This window comes from Desmodus rotundus, chromosome 1, assembly GCF_022682495.2.
Source record: "Desmodus rotundus isolate HL8 chromosome 1, HLdesRot8A.1, whole genome shotgun sequence".
Classification (NCBI taxonomy): Eukaryota; Metazoa; Chordata; class Mammalia; order Chiroptera; family Phyllostomidae; genus Desmodus; species Desmodus rotundus.
In genome coordinates, this window is record NC_071387.1 from 128,719,071 (window position 1) to 128,736,484 (window position 17,414).

Sequence of the window (17,414 nt, forward strand, 5' to 3'; positions counted from 1 at the left end):
AGTGCTGCAGTGGGAATGCCTAGAAAGACTTTTTAAAATGGGGAGTTGAGGTGTGCTGGGTAGAGACCTCCTGTGCAGCTGCCCTGCTAACAAGGGGAAAGGATTGAGGACATGGTTTAATCCCACTGAGTGCAGCTGGGCAGAGAGATCAGAAAGGTGGACAGCAAGGGACTTTGTGGCCCCAGCCTGGCGTGGCTAGCATGCTGGAGGCTGTGCAGAGTGGAGAGTTTGGGACTATATCTGCTGCAAAGGCAGTGGTCTGGGAACTGGATGGGTAGGAGTGGAGCACCTGAGATTATTTACAGCCAGACAGAGCCCCTTTCTTCAATGGAGATCTATCCTCTGGGAAGGGAAGGATTCACCCAACCCCACATCTTGCAGAACAGACAGGACAGGCTTAAGAACTCTCTGCAGGGTGCATATCTGCAAGAGAAAGACAGAAAGAGAAATGCCTAACAGGCCCATTTTGAACTTGCAGGGAGACAAAATATACTTATTCCTAAGGCTCTATTCTACTGAGGCCAGCAAAGCAGGGAGATCAGAAATTGTTGCAGCAAGGGGGATAAGGGCCCCGCCCAGCCTCGGCATGCACACAGAGCTGCCATCAGCACCAAGCAGGAAAGAGCTGACACTCTTACACAGATTGGCCTCTCCCTTGAAATGGACAGCTAGTTCATCAGAAACTATACATTATTGAAAATAAGCTGGGTCAGACCAAGATGGGTGGTGCAGGGGGAACACACCCACAATTTTCCCAGAAGACTGAATAGTGCCTCCCAAGGGAGATCCAGGGATCCCATCCTCTCGATCACAACAGAAGCCCCTTTAGAGGCAGGTGCAGGGGATGTAGGTGGTGCTGCCAGAAGTTGGATGACCTACCCTGGGACCTTGAGCTGATAAAAAGCCAGAGGCAGATCCAGAAAGAGAAGATAGAAGGCAAACACCAAACTCTGCAGAGACGAATTCCACCTTGTTGTTCTCCAGAATTTGCGTTATTTTTTTCCTTTCTTTTGCATGACCTATTAATATAATTTATTCCTTTGCTTCAATTGTATTTCAACTCATTCACTATTCTTTGTTTTTTATTATTTAGATTTTTATACTATATTTTATTTTTATTTCAAATCTCACATTGTACCCTTCCCTTATCTTAGTCCATTTTGCCTTCTTCCTTCACTTTCTTGTTTTCATTGTAATTTTATTTTTCCCCATGCTACGCCTCATTCCTATTCCTTACTCTTACTATTTCTCCTCCGTCTATCTTCTCAATATCATTCTTCCTTCAGTCAGCTTACATTCTTTTCCCCCTTACTTATAATTTCCTTATTTTCTTTCCACTTTTATAAATTGTGGTTTGTTTAGCGTGGATATTAACAGTAATTGCTGTTCTTCAGCAATTCCTATTTGTCCACTGTATTTTTTGTATGTCAGATCTCATAGAGTACTTTTCCTCTGTCTTACTCCATTTTGCCTTCCTCCTGCCTTTGATTATTTGAGTTTGGAATTTTATTTTTTTCCCTTTCTTAGCTTGGATTCTGTTCCTTACTGTTACTATTTCTCATCCCTCTGTCATTTCAAAATCATTTTTCTTTACTGTAGACATCTCATAGTCTCTTTTCTGTTTCATATGATAGTCTTATTCTCTTTCCACCTTTATTAATCTTTGCTCAAATATCATTGTTACTGACCAGTTGTGTGGGTTTTTTTTTGCAATTTTCTTCCCTTTTGTTCCCTACATTTTAAATTTTATTTCAAACCTCATATATTACTCTTTCCTTGTCTTACTCCATTTTGCTATTGTCCTTCCCTGTTTTACTTAGGTTTTCAATTTTATTTTCTTCCTTTCTTTACCTTATTTTTGTTCTTTACTCTTATTATTTCTCCTCCCTCTTCCCACTCACAATCATTTTTCTCTCCTTTAATCATCTTATACCCCCCTTTTCCTATTTTATAATATTCTTAATCTCTTTCCACCATTATTAGTCTTTGCTCAATTATTGTTGATATTGCTGGTGTGGTAGGAGGGTATTTTTGCTGGCATGGGTTTGGTTTTCTGGATAGTTTTGCTTTGTTCTACCAGCACCTGTACAACAGCATATAACACGTGGCAGCAGTTGTGAATCCCAGTTAGCTGGATGGAGGGGAGAACCCACAAATGAATGAGCCATCAATAATCAAAGCCTAAGTACGAAAAGAGAGCCCACATAAACTGAATAAAGGACAACCCTAGAGCATCCAGATAAGGACATCAAAGAAGCTGCACAACTGAGTCCCATAGAATTCCTACCATGGAATTCCACCCCAGGAAGATAGGCAAGCACAGCAGAGCAACCTGAGATACACAAACAAAAAGGTCACCTAAGGTGGGGAGACAAAGAAATAATCCCCAATTGAAAGGAAAGGAGGAATCTCCTGGAAAAGAGCTAAATGAAATTGAGGCAAGCAATCTATCAGATATAGAATTCAAAATAATGGTTATAAGGTTGCTTAAGGAACTCAGTGGTTAGAAGGAAGTGAAGGAACTTCCTATAAGGAATTTTATGGGAGCTACAAGGAACTTAGTGGGATCTATAGCAGCATAAAAAATGGACATAGAAACTATGAATAAGAACCGGGAAGAAATGAAGAATACAGTATCTGAAATGAAAAATACACTAGAAGGAATTAAAATCAGGCTGGATGAAGCTGAGGACTGAATCAGTGAGCTGAAAGACAATAGAGAAAGAAATACCCAGGCAGAGTAACAAATTGAAAAGACTCTGAAAGAATGATGATAGTTTAAGGGAGCTTCAGAACAACGGGGAATCTAATAACATTTGCATCATAAGAATATCAGAAGGAGAAGATAAGGAGGAAGGGATAAGAAACCTGTTTGAAAAATTAATGACAGAAAACATCCCTAACTTGGTGAACTAAAAAGTCATGTGAGTGCAGGAAGCACAGAGGGTCCCAATCAAGATGAACCCAAAGAGGCCACTCCAAGACACATCATAATTAAAATGGCAAACTTTAAAGACAAAGAGAGAATCTTAAAGGCAGCAAGGGAGAAATAGCTAGTAACATACAAGGGAGCTCCAATAAGGCTATCAACTGTTTTCTCAACAGAAACAGTACAAGCCAGTAGGGATTGGTATGAAATATTCCAGGTAATGAAAAGCAAGGACCTACAACCAAGGCTACTCTATCCAGCAAGGCTCTCATTTAAAATGGAAGGTGAAATAAAGAGCTTCCCAGACAAAAGAAGGCTAAAAGAGTACATCTCCACCAAGCCAGTACTGCAAGAGATACTAAAGGGACTGCTATAAAGAGGAGGAGGAGAGAGCACGTGCATGAGAGAAAGAGAGAGGGAGGGAGGGAGGGAGAGGGGAGAGAGAGAAAGGGAGGGAGGGGGGAGAGAGAGAGAGAGAGAGAAACAGAAACACAGGTATGGAAAAATGGCAACAAATAAGTACCTATCAATAATAACGTCAAATGTAAATGGACTCAGTGCTCCAATCAAAAGACATAGGGTAGCTGAATTGATAAGAAAATGCAATCTGCATATATGCTGTCTACAAGAGACCCACCTCAGAAAAAAAGATCTACACTGGCTGAAAGTGAAGGGATGGAGGAAAAAATACTCCAAGAAAACGGACACAAAAAGAAAGCTGGGGTAGCAATACTTATATCAGACAGAATAGATGTCATAACAAAAGGCATAAAAAGGGACAAAAAAGGTCATTACATAATAAGGGAATAGTCCAAAGGAGGATATAACCCTTGTAAACATGTATGTACCCAACATAGGAACACCTAAATATATAAAGAAAATCTTGGAGGACTTCAAGAAAGATAACGATAACAATGCAGTCATCGTAGGGGATTTTAACACCCCATTGTCAACAATGGATAGATCTTCCAAAGAACTAACAAGGATACGTGGCACTGAATGACATTCTACATCAAGTGGACTTAATTGATATATATAGAACCTTTCATACCCAGAAGCAATATATACATTCTTTTCAAATGCACATGGGCATTTTCAAAGATAGACCACATGGTGGGACACAAAAGAAGCCTCAACAAATTGAGGAAAATGAAATCGTGTCAAATGTGCCCAGATCATAATGGACTGAAACTAGAAACCAAGCTCGAAGAAAAAATACTCAAGAACATTCAAATATATGGAGACTAAATAGCACATTATTAGATAAGGAATGGGTCAACAATGAGATAAAGGAGGAAATGAAAAAGTATCTGGAAGCAAATGAAAATGAACACACAACAATGCAAAATCTTTAGGACACAGGGCAGTACTGAGAGGGAAGTTCATAGCAATAAAGGCCTACCTGAAGAAATGGAAAAATCTCAAATAAACAACCTAACTCTACATTTACAAAAACTGGAGGAACAACAACAACAGAGAAAGCCCAGAGCAAGTGGAAAATAATCAAGATCAGGACAGAATTAAATGACATAGAGACTAAAAGAACAATGCAAAATATCAATAAATCCAGGAGCTAGTTCTTTGAAAACATAAACAAAATTGACAAACCTTTAACCAGACTCACCAAGAAAAAAAGAGAGAGGATACAAATAAAATCAGAAAGGAAAGAGAAGTTACAACCAATACAGAAATACAAAGGATTGAAAGAAATTACTATGAATAACTATATGCCAAGAAATTGGCCAACCTGGGTGAAATGGAAACATTTCTAGAAACATATAATCTACCAAAACTGAATCAAGAAGCAGAGAGCCTAAATAGACTGATAACAACTAGTGAAATTGAGACAGTAATCAATAAACTCCTGGCACATAAATGCCATGGATTGGATGACTTCACAGGGGATTTTTACCAAACATTTAAGGGAGAACTAATATCCTTCTCAAAGGATTCCAAAAGATTCAAGAAGAGGGAAGGCTCCCAAACCCTTTTTACGAGGCCAGTATCATCCTAATTCCCAAATCAGGTAAAGACACTACAGAGAAAGAAATTATCAGCCAATATCTCTGATAAACATAGATACTAAAATCCTCAACAAAATATTGGCATTCCAGATTCAGAAATACATTAAAAAGATCATATACCATGATCAAGTGAGATTCATCCCACGGATGCAAAGGTGGTACAAAATTTGCAAATCAATAACGAATATACCATATAAACAAAATGCAGGACAAAATTCACATGATCGTATCAATAGATGCAGAAAAAGCATTTGATAAAATCCAGCACCCATAAAAACACTCAGCAAAGTGGGAGTATAGTGAGCATACCTCAATGTAATAAGAGCCATATACAAGAAACCTACAGCCAACATGTACTCATCAGGCAAAAACTAAAAGCTTTCCCATTAAGATCAGGAACAAGACAAGGGTGTCTGCTTTCACCGCTCTTATTCAACATAGAACAGGAAGTTCTAGCCACAGTGATCAGACAAGAAAAGAAATAAAAGGCATCTGAACCAGAAAGGAGGAGGTAAAACTGTAATCATTCACAGATGACATGATAGTGTACATAGAAATTCTTATAGACTCCACCCCCAAAATACTCAATCTAATAAGTGAATTTGGCAAAATAGTGGGATTCAAAGTTAATATTCAGAAATAGATGGCAATTTTGTACAACAATGAAATACCAGAAAGAGAAACTTGGGGAAGAAATCCCATTTACTATAGTGACAAGGAAAAATACCTAGGAATAAATTTAACCAATGGGTAAAAGACCTGTACTTGGAAAACTATAGAACATTGAGGAAAGAAATTAAGGAAGATACAATAAGTGGAAGTGTATACCGTGGTCATGCATTGGAAGTATTAACATCATTAAAGTGTACACACCACCCAAAACAATCCATAGAGTCAATGCAATTCCTATTAAGATACCAATGGCATATTTCACAGATCTTGAGCAAATATTTCAAAAATTTTATGGAACCAAAAAAGGCTCCTAATAGCCTCAGCAATCTTGAGAAAGAAGAAAAAAGTAGGAGGGATCACAATACCTGACATGAAACTATATTGCAAGTCCACTGTAATCAGAACAGTCTGGTACTGGCATAAGAACAGACACATAGATCATTGGAACAGAATAGAGAAACCAGAAATAAATCCAAGTCTGTGTGAGTAATTAACATTTGACAAAGGGGCCATCAGCATACAGTGGAGTAAAGATAGCCTCTTCAGTAAATAGTGTTGGGAGAACTGGACTGGTACATACCAAAAAAAGAAACTAGACCACTAACTTACACCATACACAAGAATAAACTCAAAGTGGATAAAAGACTTAAAGTCTTTTTTTTATCATAAGTGATGATATCATAAAAGTCTTAGAGGAAAATGTAGGCAGGAAAATTTATGGTATCCCATGTAGCAATATTTTTGCTGAAATATCTCCTAGGCCAAGGGAAACAAGGAAAAAATAAACAAATGGGACTACATCGAACTAAGAAGCTTCTGCAAGGCTAAAAAAACCATCATCAAAATGAAAAGGGAACTGACCACATGGGAAAACATATTTGCCAATGAAATACTGGACAAGTGTTTGATTTCCAAAATACATAAAGAACTCATATGACAACACCAGGAAGACAAACAGTCCAATTAAAAAATGGACCAAGGTCCTGAGTAGACACTTCTCCAAGGAACACACACAGATGGCCCATAGATGTATGAAAAGATGCTTAACATCACTTACCATCAAGAGAGATGCAAATTAAAATCACAATGAGATACCACCTCTGTCAGAATGGCCATCATTAATAAATCAACAAGTAAGTGCTGGTAAGGATGCGGAGAAAAATGCCCTAGTGCACTGTTGTGGGAATGAAGACTGGTGCAGTCACTGTGGAAAGTATTAATGGAATTTTCTTAAAAAACTAAAAATGGAATTGCCTTTTGACCCAGTGATACCACTGCTGGAAATGTACCCTAAGAACCCCGAATCACCAATTCAAAAGAACTTAGGCATCCCTATGTTCATAGCAGTGCTATTTACAATAGTCAAGTGCTGGAACCAGCTATGTGCTCATCAGTGAATAAGTGGATCAGTAAACTGTGGTACATTTACACAATGGAATATTATGCAGCAGAAAGAAAGAACTCCTGCCTTTCGTGACAGCATGGATGGAACTGGAGAATATTATGCTTAGTGAAATAAGCCAATCGGTGAAAGACAAATACCATATGATATCACCTCTAAGAGGAATCTAATGAACAAAGTAAACTAATGAACAAAATAGAACCACAGACATGGAAACATGGAACAAACTGAAAGTGACCAGAGGGGAGGGGGAAGGAGGATAATGGTGAGAAGAAGGTGAAGGGACTAGACAAAGAACATGTATGAATAACCCATGGATATGACAACAGTGTGGGAATCTACTGTGGGAGCAGGGGATGGGATGGGTGGAGGATGGGAAAGGGGGAAAAATTGGGAAAACTGCAGTAGAATAACAATAAAAATGGTTAAATAAAAAAATAGGAAAAAAAAGAACAGAGTCTGGCAACATCCATGTGCTGTGTTGTTGACGCATCACCCTATAGTGAGCAGATCTACTTCCTGGAGCATGTGAATGATATTTTACTGATGTGTTAAGGCAGATAAACCATTGTGTCAAAACAGGAGCCACAGCACTAGGCTGACCTTTCCTTGTCTATTTCAGTCATTAAGTGGTTCCTGTTAGGTCCTGTTATTTTCAAATTTGCAACTTACTTACCCTGTTGACACCATTGATGCCTTAGTAAAATTTATCATGTCATTTTTCATCCTTATTATGTTTACACATATCATCTTTTTAGTTGATATTCCTTCTATATCAATATCCCCTTAATCATTTTTCTTCTTTTTTTTTAACATTCTTCCTCTGTTTGCCTTTTTAAAGCACAGTGATCAATACTACATATAAATAATTGTGGTTATTCATTGTTCTTTGGGGTGACTGGGAAATTTTTGTATCCATGTCTAGTATTTTGAGGTTGAATTGAGGTATAGAGTCATGTTTACCTGAAATTCATCCAAAAATATATTGGCAGTACTTAGTTTACTAGGTACCAAACATAAACTAAGTTTTGTTCACAACCTGCCTTAAAAGTAATCAATTGAAAATGTTAGTCTATATACCTTCAATGCTGTCTGATTTTTGGTACAAATAAAGGCATTGTTTGATAACAATGGTGTTCATAAAGCAGATTTCAGTCACTACTTTCAGCTTTGCTGTCTCCTTTAAAGATGTTTACATTTACTTAATGTTACCCTAGTACAGATTGACAATTTGTTTCAGGATAGTTTTTTAATTTGACCTTCGCTACCACCTTGTTTGCACCTACATAATAACCTGTTTTTTATTAATAATGAAAATGTTATCCTGTGGTGAGTTGACTTTTGTTACATAGTGGTATAATAAAGTTTTCCTGCTAGTAAAGTATCGGAATCAAGTTAAATTGACTCAATTAAGTTATATCTGGTTTCTGCATTAATCTAGGGCACAGGTGGCAAACACAAGGCCCACAGACCAAATCCATCCCTCCACCTTGTTTTATCTGGCCCGGCACCTTGTTTCTTGCCCAGCTCTTTGCCCCTGGTTAAGGAATAGTTACATTTATACAGTCCTAAAATTGCATTTGGCCCTTTGAAGGCAACTGTGAGGCTGATGTGGCCCCTGGTGAAAATGAGTTTGACACCCCTGATCTAGGGTATATTAGTGATTGAATAAGTTATATATTTGATTTCATTTGTGATTGTATAAGTGAGCATCTTTTATAACATCTTGTGGTTGAGTACTTTTATATTGTTAATTGAAGAATTATAGTTAATAATTCTTAAAACCTATGTGAAAGGTACTGTTTTAAGTCATGTATATTCGTATATGAGGTATATGGGTATATCTAGTTTATTTTAATGCCATATCATTATTACCATAATTGTTTATTTTATATATATTTATATTTACTTAATATGTTTTATATATATGTAAATATATGTGTAAAAAAGATAAAATTTATGTCTTTTATGGTTGAGAGCATTGAAAATATAGAAAGGTTAATTAATTTACCAAAGTCATACAGCTAATAAGTCTAGTGAATTTTGTTTTCAAACCCAGAACAATTTGTTTCAGTGTCTGTGCTTTTAACTACTCTACTCTACTACTCTTAGCTGCCTCCTAAGAACTAAGCTGATTGTTTTCTTTAATAATAAACTTATGATTACAATTGTTCCATTGGGATTTTACTAGTTCCTTGCCTGAAGTTTCTGTTGTTGGTCATAGTTTTATTATGATATATGTTAGTATAAAATTTTTTTTTTTATTCTTTTTGGGATTCACATTCTTCATAAGTCTGTGGTTTTTCTTTCATTGTCTTGAATATTTATAGAAATTATTTTTCATTTATTTCTGCTGACTTTTGTGCCTCCTTTTCTCCTGAGACTCTTACCAAATGCATATTAGATCTTCTCAAGAAAAAACTAATCTTTTTTCTATATTTTACTTTCTTCATAATACATTTTGTATTACTTGTATAGATGCATTCTACATAATTTTCTAATTTTGTAGACATTTTTCTGTCTATCTTCCAGTGTCCAAATTTTCTCTTCTTTTGTGTTAATCTGATGGCAAACTGTGTTTTAAATTTTGATTATTGATTTGCTTTTTTAATTTCTTGAAGTTCTCTTGATTTTGTTCAAATTTTCCTACTTTGTCATACTTTTCTGTTCGATCTTGTTCTAATTTCCTGTTACCGTTTTATAGTTTGCTGTTTCATACAGATATTTCAACACATTTATTATTTATTTCTTATATCTATAATCTTTTTTGCTCCTGTTTATGTTGTCTCTGTGTATGTGTATCTATATGTCGAACTCAAAAACATTACGTTGAATGAAAAGAAACCAGACGTACATATAAAACATATACGGTATAATGTCATTTATATGAAATACAAAACAGACAAAACTAATTCAAAGGTGATAGAAGTCAAAAAGTGATTACCTCTGAGGGAAGGATGATAAAAGTGTTCTAAAGTTTTTTTGATGTGATAGTTGTGGGGTATATACACTTAACAATGTTCTGGGACCTAATGCTTATGAACTGTTTTTATATCCCAACTAAAATTTTTAAAAAATATATTGTTACTGTTGAAATTTTCATTATCTTTATGGTTCTTCTGTTTTTACTTTTCTATGACTTCACTTTAATTTTGGACTTTTACATGATAAATACACAGTTCAGAGAAGCTGAGAACAAGAGAAAGAGTAAGAGTCACCATTTCCCTAGTCATGAAGATTTTTCTTGCAGGGTCAAAGAGTCAAACATAAAAATTTCCCTAATGCATGACCTGATAGGCACTTAAGCTTGTGTATGTTTATGACATTAATTTATTTTACATTGAAATAAATGTAAAGTTGATCTAACCTTAGAGAGTCAAAGATGCCTAGTAAAATATTACATTATGTAAGAGCTGACACCTAGATTTATAACATTTGGAATTGGGGCCTAATGATCTTTTAATAACTTGTTGTTGTTTGTTTCTTAATTAGGAACCCATGAAATCCAGAGCACCACAGCTACATTTGGAATATAGATTCTATAAACAGTTAGGATCTGGAGGTAAAGTCTTATGTTAATTTTTAAATTTGTAACAAAATGGATTGTCATAATAACTCTTGGTTTCAAAGAATAGTATTTAAATTTAGTTAAAGTGAATCACCTCTTAAGGCTGTACTTACTAGATATTTTCTTAATAGAGTCTTAATGTTCCCTTTTTACTTTAAATAGGACATTTTTGGAGCTTTTTGTGTTGGTACTAATATGAGTAGAGAACTTGTTGAAAAATTTAATTTAAGAATATAAGATGCATCTAGCTTCCATATTTTTAGCCTTTTTTAGGATATATAATTATTAAAATGACCTATGAAATTGTTAGTACTCTGAAAAAATGGTCCCATAAAAGATATACATATCATAATCCCTGGAACCTGTAAATGTCACCTTATAGCAAAGTCTTTGCAGGTATTAGTAGGTTAAGGATTTTGAGATGGGAGATTATTCTGGATTATCTGGGCGGCCCCTAGATACAGGGTCCGGCGGAAGTAAGGCTTGCTTGAGTGTGGTTGGTGGGGTATGTGAATGTCTCATGCGAGATAGACAGCAGTTTGAACACTTCACTTAAAAAATCACATGGTGTGCTTGAGTGTGACATTGTTATGTTACAGAATTACATGCTTATGATTTTGTAATAAAATAGGGGTGTTATTTGTGCTGGACCCTGTATAATCACAAATGTCCTTGTGAGAGAGGCAGAGGGACATTCTACATACAAAGAAGAGAAGAAGACAAAGTGGCTAAGGATGCAGGGATTGGAGTGATGTGCCCATAAACCAAGGAATGCTGGCAGCTGCTGACTGAAAGAAGCTTCTAGATTTGCTTTTAGAAACTTCAGAGGGAGTGTTACGCTGCCCTCACCTTGATTCAACCTAGTGAAACTGATTTCAGATTTCTGGCCTCCAGAACTGTGAGAAAATAAATTTTTGTCGTTTTGAGCCACAAGTATGTGGTAATTACAGTGCTGTAGGAAACTAATACAGGCATATGTTATATAAACTCTAAATCTAAGTGAGATGGATATTTTGTGCCATTGGAAAAAACGAATGAGAAAATTCCTGTTTTATGTTGCGTTTCCTTTATGTTAAAACTTCTCACAGCACTACTTTTTCTGTTCACTTCTATTCTACTAACTGTAATGATTTCATATGTACAGTTTCTTACTAGGCAGGGATATTTTGTTAACTGAGATTTAATAAAATGGAATTTTATTCCTGTGTCTTTTTGTAAGTTCATGTTTACATTCTGGTTGGTAGACTTTCCATGTCTTAATACATTATCAATTTTGCATTCTTTTTTTTGTAAGAGTATACTTTCCAAATGAGTAGTCATTGTGGGGCCAATGAGTCAACCTTTATATATTAATGTTTTTATCATTATAAGCTTCTTATAATGCAGACAGGCTTTCAGGAGTTATCACAGACAGTGATAATCAGTTATCACTGACAGCAGTGAAAGGAGAGGGGAAAGAGACTTGACACACAGTACAATACACGGATGGTGAACACACAAGACAGTATACAGATGAGGTATTGTATACTTGTACACCTGACACCTATGTAATTTTATTAACCAATGTCACCCCAATAAGTTCAATAAAAAATAAAATTAAAAAAAGGATAAGGGGATAAGACTAATAATATGTCAAACCACACATATTAGGATTAGGAAGTGACAGAGAGCCCTAAAAAACTAGGGGAAAAAATGTTTATTGGCTTACATACTAGAAATTTAGGGAAAGGACCTATATATAAGACATCATTGTCATCAGGACAGTCTTAAATTTGTCTCTGTGCTCTGCTGTTTTTGTTGTGTGTGTGCGAAAGCTTCACTCTCTGATTAGCCCTACTTATGAGATGGCAGAGGTGGTTACCAATAGCTTAGCAATGATAAAAACACATCTTTACTAAAAAATCCAGCAAAAGTTCTAGGAACTGAATCTTACTGTCTTATTTTGTATACCATTCCTTTCCTTTTTTAAAAAATCGTTGTTCAGTTACAGTTGTCTCCATTTTCCTGCCACCACTTTCCCCTGCACCACCCACCCTCACATCTCACCCTCAGTCCTTCCCTCCCCCTGCCCCCGTTGCCTTCGTCCATGGATCCTTTATACGCGTTCCTTGACGACCCTTCCCCTTCTTTCCCCCATTATCACTCTTCCTCCTCCCCTCTGGTTACTGTCAGTTCTTTATTTCAGTGAGTCTCTGGTTCTATTTTGTTTGCTTGTTTGCTTTTTCGATTAGGTTCCACTTATAGGTGAGATCATATGGTATTTGTCTTTCACCACCTGGCTTATTTCACTTAGCACAATGCTCTCCAGTTCCATCCATGCTGTTGTGAAGGGTAGGATCTCTTTTTCTTTCTGCTGTATAGTATTCCATTGTATAAATGTACCATAGTTTTGTTTTTTTTTTAATTGTATTTATTTACTTTTAGAGAGAGGGGAAGGGCAAGAGAAAGAGGAAGAGAAACTTAAATGTGTGGTTGCCTCTCACACATCCCCAACTGGGGATCTGGCCTGCAACCCCTAGGTATGTGACCTGACAGGGAATCAAACTGGTGACCCTTTGGTTCACAGGCTGGTGCTCAATCCACTGAGCCACACCAGCCAGGGGTATACCATAGTTTTTTGATATACTCCTTTACTGATGGGCACTTAGGTTGCTTCCAACACTTGGCTATTGTAAATTGTCCAGATTTAGATCCTCTACTTATCTCAAGAGCTACTTGAAACTCAGGGACTGAGAATGGAGAGAGGTAGTAGCCTAATGGAAAATTGAGGTGTTATCAAAAAAGGAAGATTGCATGCTGAGAGATAATGACAACAGTACTATCTACTTAAGTCGTAAAACTACCATTTGGAAAACTAGGAATGAATACTTTAATTGGATAAGAGTGAATAAACCAATTTAGAACTTAGGGAGTCATTGAGTTGAATTCCAAAGGTGCACTTTTATAATAATATTCTTTGTTTTTTTTATCTTTACAAGTTAGGTCAGAGAGAGTAATAAAAATTAAACATATATCTTTTACTACTTGAATACCATAGGGCTGCAGTGTTACACAGAACTCCAGGGACCACCATTTACAGGGTAGTCTGTATATACAGGGGTGCCTTGTGCTCCATGGCATAGCATTCACAGAAATTGCAATATGAGTGCTATTGCCTGAGGGTGTGCGTTGTGGTGACTCTGAAACACTGACAAGTGTGGATATGAGTGTTTCATATAAATCATGTGTATGTTAGTTACTTGTTAGTGTTATCAATAATGAATTTTTAAAACATTTTTGAATACCCATGTGAGCTTTGTAGAGAAACAGGAGAGTTTAATTGTTTGGGGAAAGACTTCTGACTTTAGAATAATTTGACTTTGGAATTAATATTTGAAAGGATTATATTTCAGACTATTTTTTTTAAAGAGCAATTCTTTTTTTTTTTAAACAACTCTTTTATTTGTTTTTTTAGAGAGAGGGGAAGGGAGGGAGAAAGAGAGAGAAATATGAATGTGTGGTTGCCTCTCATGTGGCCCCCACTGGGGACCTGGCCTGCAACCCAGACATGTGCCCTGACTGGGAATTGAACCAACAACCCTTTGGTTTGCAGCCCGTGCTCAATTCACTGAGCTACACCAGCCAGGGCTCAGACTACTCTTAATCATAAATAGTCTGTTCAGGATAATTTAACCTACATTTCTCTTATTGTATTTTAAGTATCATTTCAGTAGCAACTTCCTTGTTAGTGCTCTCTTTAAATATAGATATATTTAATCAATATCCAGAATATATAAAGAATTTCTAAAACTCAACAGTAAAAACACAAACAATCCAATTCAAATATGGGCAAAGGAGTTGAATAAACATTTCTCCAAAGAGGATATACAGTGGTCTATAAGCACATGAAAAGATGCTCAATATCACTAATCATTAGGGAAATGTAAATCGAAACCACAAAAACATACCACAAAAACTTCACATCCATTAAGATTACTTTTATCAAACAAACCAGAAACCAGTTTTCAGATGTTGGTGTGAATGTGCAAAAAATCAGAATCTTTGTGTATTGCTAGTGGGAATGTAAAATGACGCAGCTGCTGTGGAAAACAGTGTAACTGTTCCTCAAAAATTTAAACATAGAATTATTATTTGATTCAGCAATTTCACTTCTGGTCATATATACAAAATAATGGAAAGCATGACCTAAATCAGATATTTGAACATCCATGTTCATAGCTGCATTATTTACAATAGCCAAAAGGTATGGACGAACCAAGTGTAAGGACAAATGGATAAACAAAATGTGGTATATATGCAATGGAGTATTATTCAGCCTTGTAAATGGAAGGAAATTCTGATACATAGTAAAATATAGATGAATCTTGAGGACATTATGCTAAATGAAATAAGCTAGTCACAAAAGGACAAATACTCTGTGATTCCCCTTATTTCAGGTACCCCAAATAGTTAGATTCATAGAGATATAAAGAAGGATGGTGTTTACCAGAAACTGAGGGGAGAGGAGAATAGGAAATAATTGTTTAATGGGTTGGGTAGTAGTGATGGTTGCACGACAGTGTGGACATACCTACTACTACTGAACTGTACACTTAAAAATGGTTAAAATGATAGTTTTATATAATGTATATTTTACCACAATGAAAACAAATTAAAAATAGATTTATATTCAATTATTTAATGAGATATTTTTGAAAATATACACAATTTATCTAGTTCTACCTGTGTGGGTTTTGATCCTCCTATAAGTCCATATGTCTCTTTTTCTTTAACTTCCCTGACAATATTCCTCTTTTCTCTCTCATTTTTTCACTGAAACTGTTATATGCATACAGTTGGGATTGTACAACTTCCCTGCAGTGTGAATATGAGGGCTGGCTCTTTATATTTCTTAGCTTTCCATAGGATTAGAATATTGTTTTATACCTTTATCTCTTTCTGTGATAGCAAAAATTTAATGTATTGAATAATCTTGTTTTGTCACATCTATTCAACATTTATTGAGTAAAATGAAGATTAAGATTTGGGAGTCATCAGAACATAGGTGGTTTTTCAAGCTAAGGAAATAGATGTGATCTCCTGGGGGAAATACAGAATAGGACAAGAGAAGGGGAACAGGCAGAGAACTATTCTGGCCACTGCATTGGGTAGGAATGAATTCGATTATCAGTAACAAAAATCATGACAGCAATAGCTTCAGCAAGTAAAGGGATATTATGTGAGGAAAAATAAGTAAGGAGTTCCAAGGTAGATGATACAAGGTTCAGCTAGCTCCTCTAAGGTAAGGAGTCAGGCTCTCTCTAACTTCCTGTTCCTATTTTTAGTATGTGGCTTTCGTATTTATGGTCCTGGATATTTTGTACCAGGGCGGGGTGGGGGGGGGGAGGAAGAAAGGATGAAATTACAATCTATATAAAGACAACGTCCAATTCTTTATCGTGTCTCCATTCTTAAAATCTAGTCAAACATGTATATCCCTCCTGGAATCAGAGATTCTAATATACCCAGAATTATTCTCCCTATCTTCTTTCCCCCTTCTCCAATGATTTTTCTCTCTTCCAAAAGACCCGTTTTCTCTTCTGAATTATCTCAGTCCATTAATGGCACATACCTTAAAGCTGAAAATGTTAGTCACCTTTGATTTTGGCTTTTTGAGAAATAGTCAGAAAATTCAGTTCTGTCTCTTCTCTCAGTCTCCTTGTCACTTTTCTTTGATCTGGACCTTCTGTGGTGCATCTCACCTCTTTCTTACCTTCGTTTCTTCATACAGGGTTGTTATTTAGCATAAAGTCCAAATTTCTTTCTCTTTTTACTGACTCACTGTTTAGTTGCATTAAACTTACTATTCCTTGAATAGATCTTATTATTTTCATGTGTGTATTATTTTTAGAATGTCTTTCTTAATGAATTCCTTCTTTCTTCAGGCCCCAGTTAAATGTCACCCCTTTTGCAATGCATTTCATGACATCTGTTTGTTTCTCTCCAGAAAAGCTGCTTCTTTGATCAGAAATTATTTGGAATATATATTTATTTTTCTTTTATAATATCATAATGTTATTATTTGCTATTTGCTTGTTTGTCTGCAGAATTGCCTAAAGCTTTTTAACTTCTGTGATTGTATGTTTAAAGTTTGATTTTAATACTTTATAAAATTATTATTAAATTTTGGGTTTTTGTCTGACAAAGAAACACATTCATTGAATTTCAAAAAATGTTATTTAGTTAATTTTATTTTTATTATCCTGTAAGAAGGTAAATTTAATTTCCTATTTTAGAGATGTAGAAATAGAAGGAAAAATCAGTTATATATTTTTAATAGTTTATTTTCTATTGTATTCTTTCCATTAGCATTTATCCCCGTTACACCCTCTTCTACCTCCAAGTAATATTTTTTAAATTAATGGAAATGGTAGAGCAAAGAGATAGGCAAATGGTTAATTATCTGAACTGTTCAATTCAGTCATCCAAAAATTACCACTTTTCAAAGTAGGATTGGCTTTAATTATTAGAATTAATTTAGTTTTTGTGTACTTGAAAAAAATTTGGTTGAGTTGTCGATACTTTATGAAAATGCTTGGAACGTATTTTTAAATTTATCGGGCAATTTTCTTTGAAGGTTTGTGATTCTGAGTAATGCTTCTCCATGATAAATTATTTCCTTGACATTAGATGGTTTTAAATTGGTGATACTGGTGGGAACTTTGCAATTATTTCTTGGAATTTCTTTATCAAGCTGATATCTTTATCACAGAAAGTAAAATAACTACTTTTTGTGTCATAAATTATTACTTATAAAAGGAAGGAAAATAATCTTTTCTG

The 17,414-nt window shown here is 35.6% G+C and overlaps 1 protein-coding gene across 8 annotated transcripts in view; it reads left to right on the forward strand.

Moving 5' to 3' along the window:
* Positions 1-17,414, forward strand: part of CSNK1G3 (casein kinase 1 gamma 3) — a 104,007-nt gene that overhangs the window by 39,334 nt on the left and 47,259 nt on the right. For all 8 annotated transcript variants that reach the window (XM_024571446.3, XM_024571448.3, XM_024571447.3 and 5 more), the window contains exon 4: positions 10,520-10,589. In XM_024571446.3, coding sequence (XP_024427214.1) covers positions 10,520-10,589 — 70 coding nt within the window. The remainder of the gene's footprint in view (positions 1-10,519; positions 10,590-17,414) is intronic.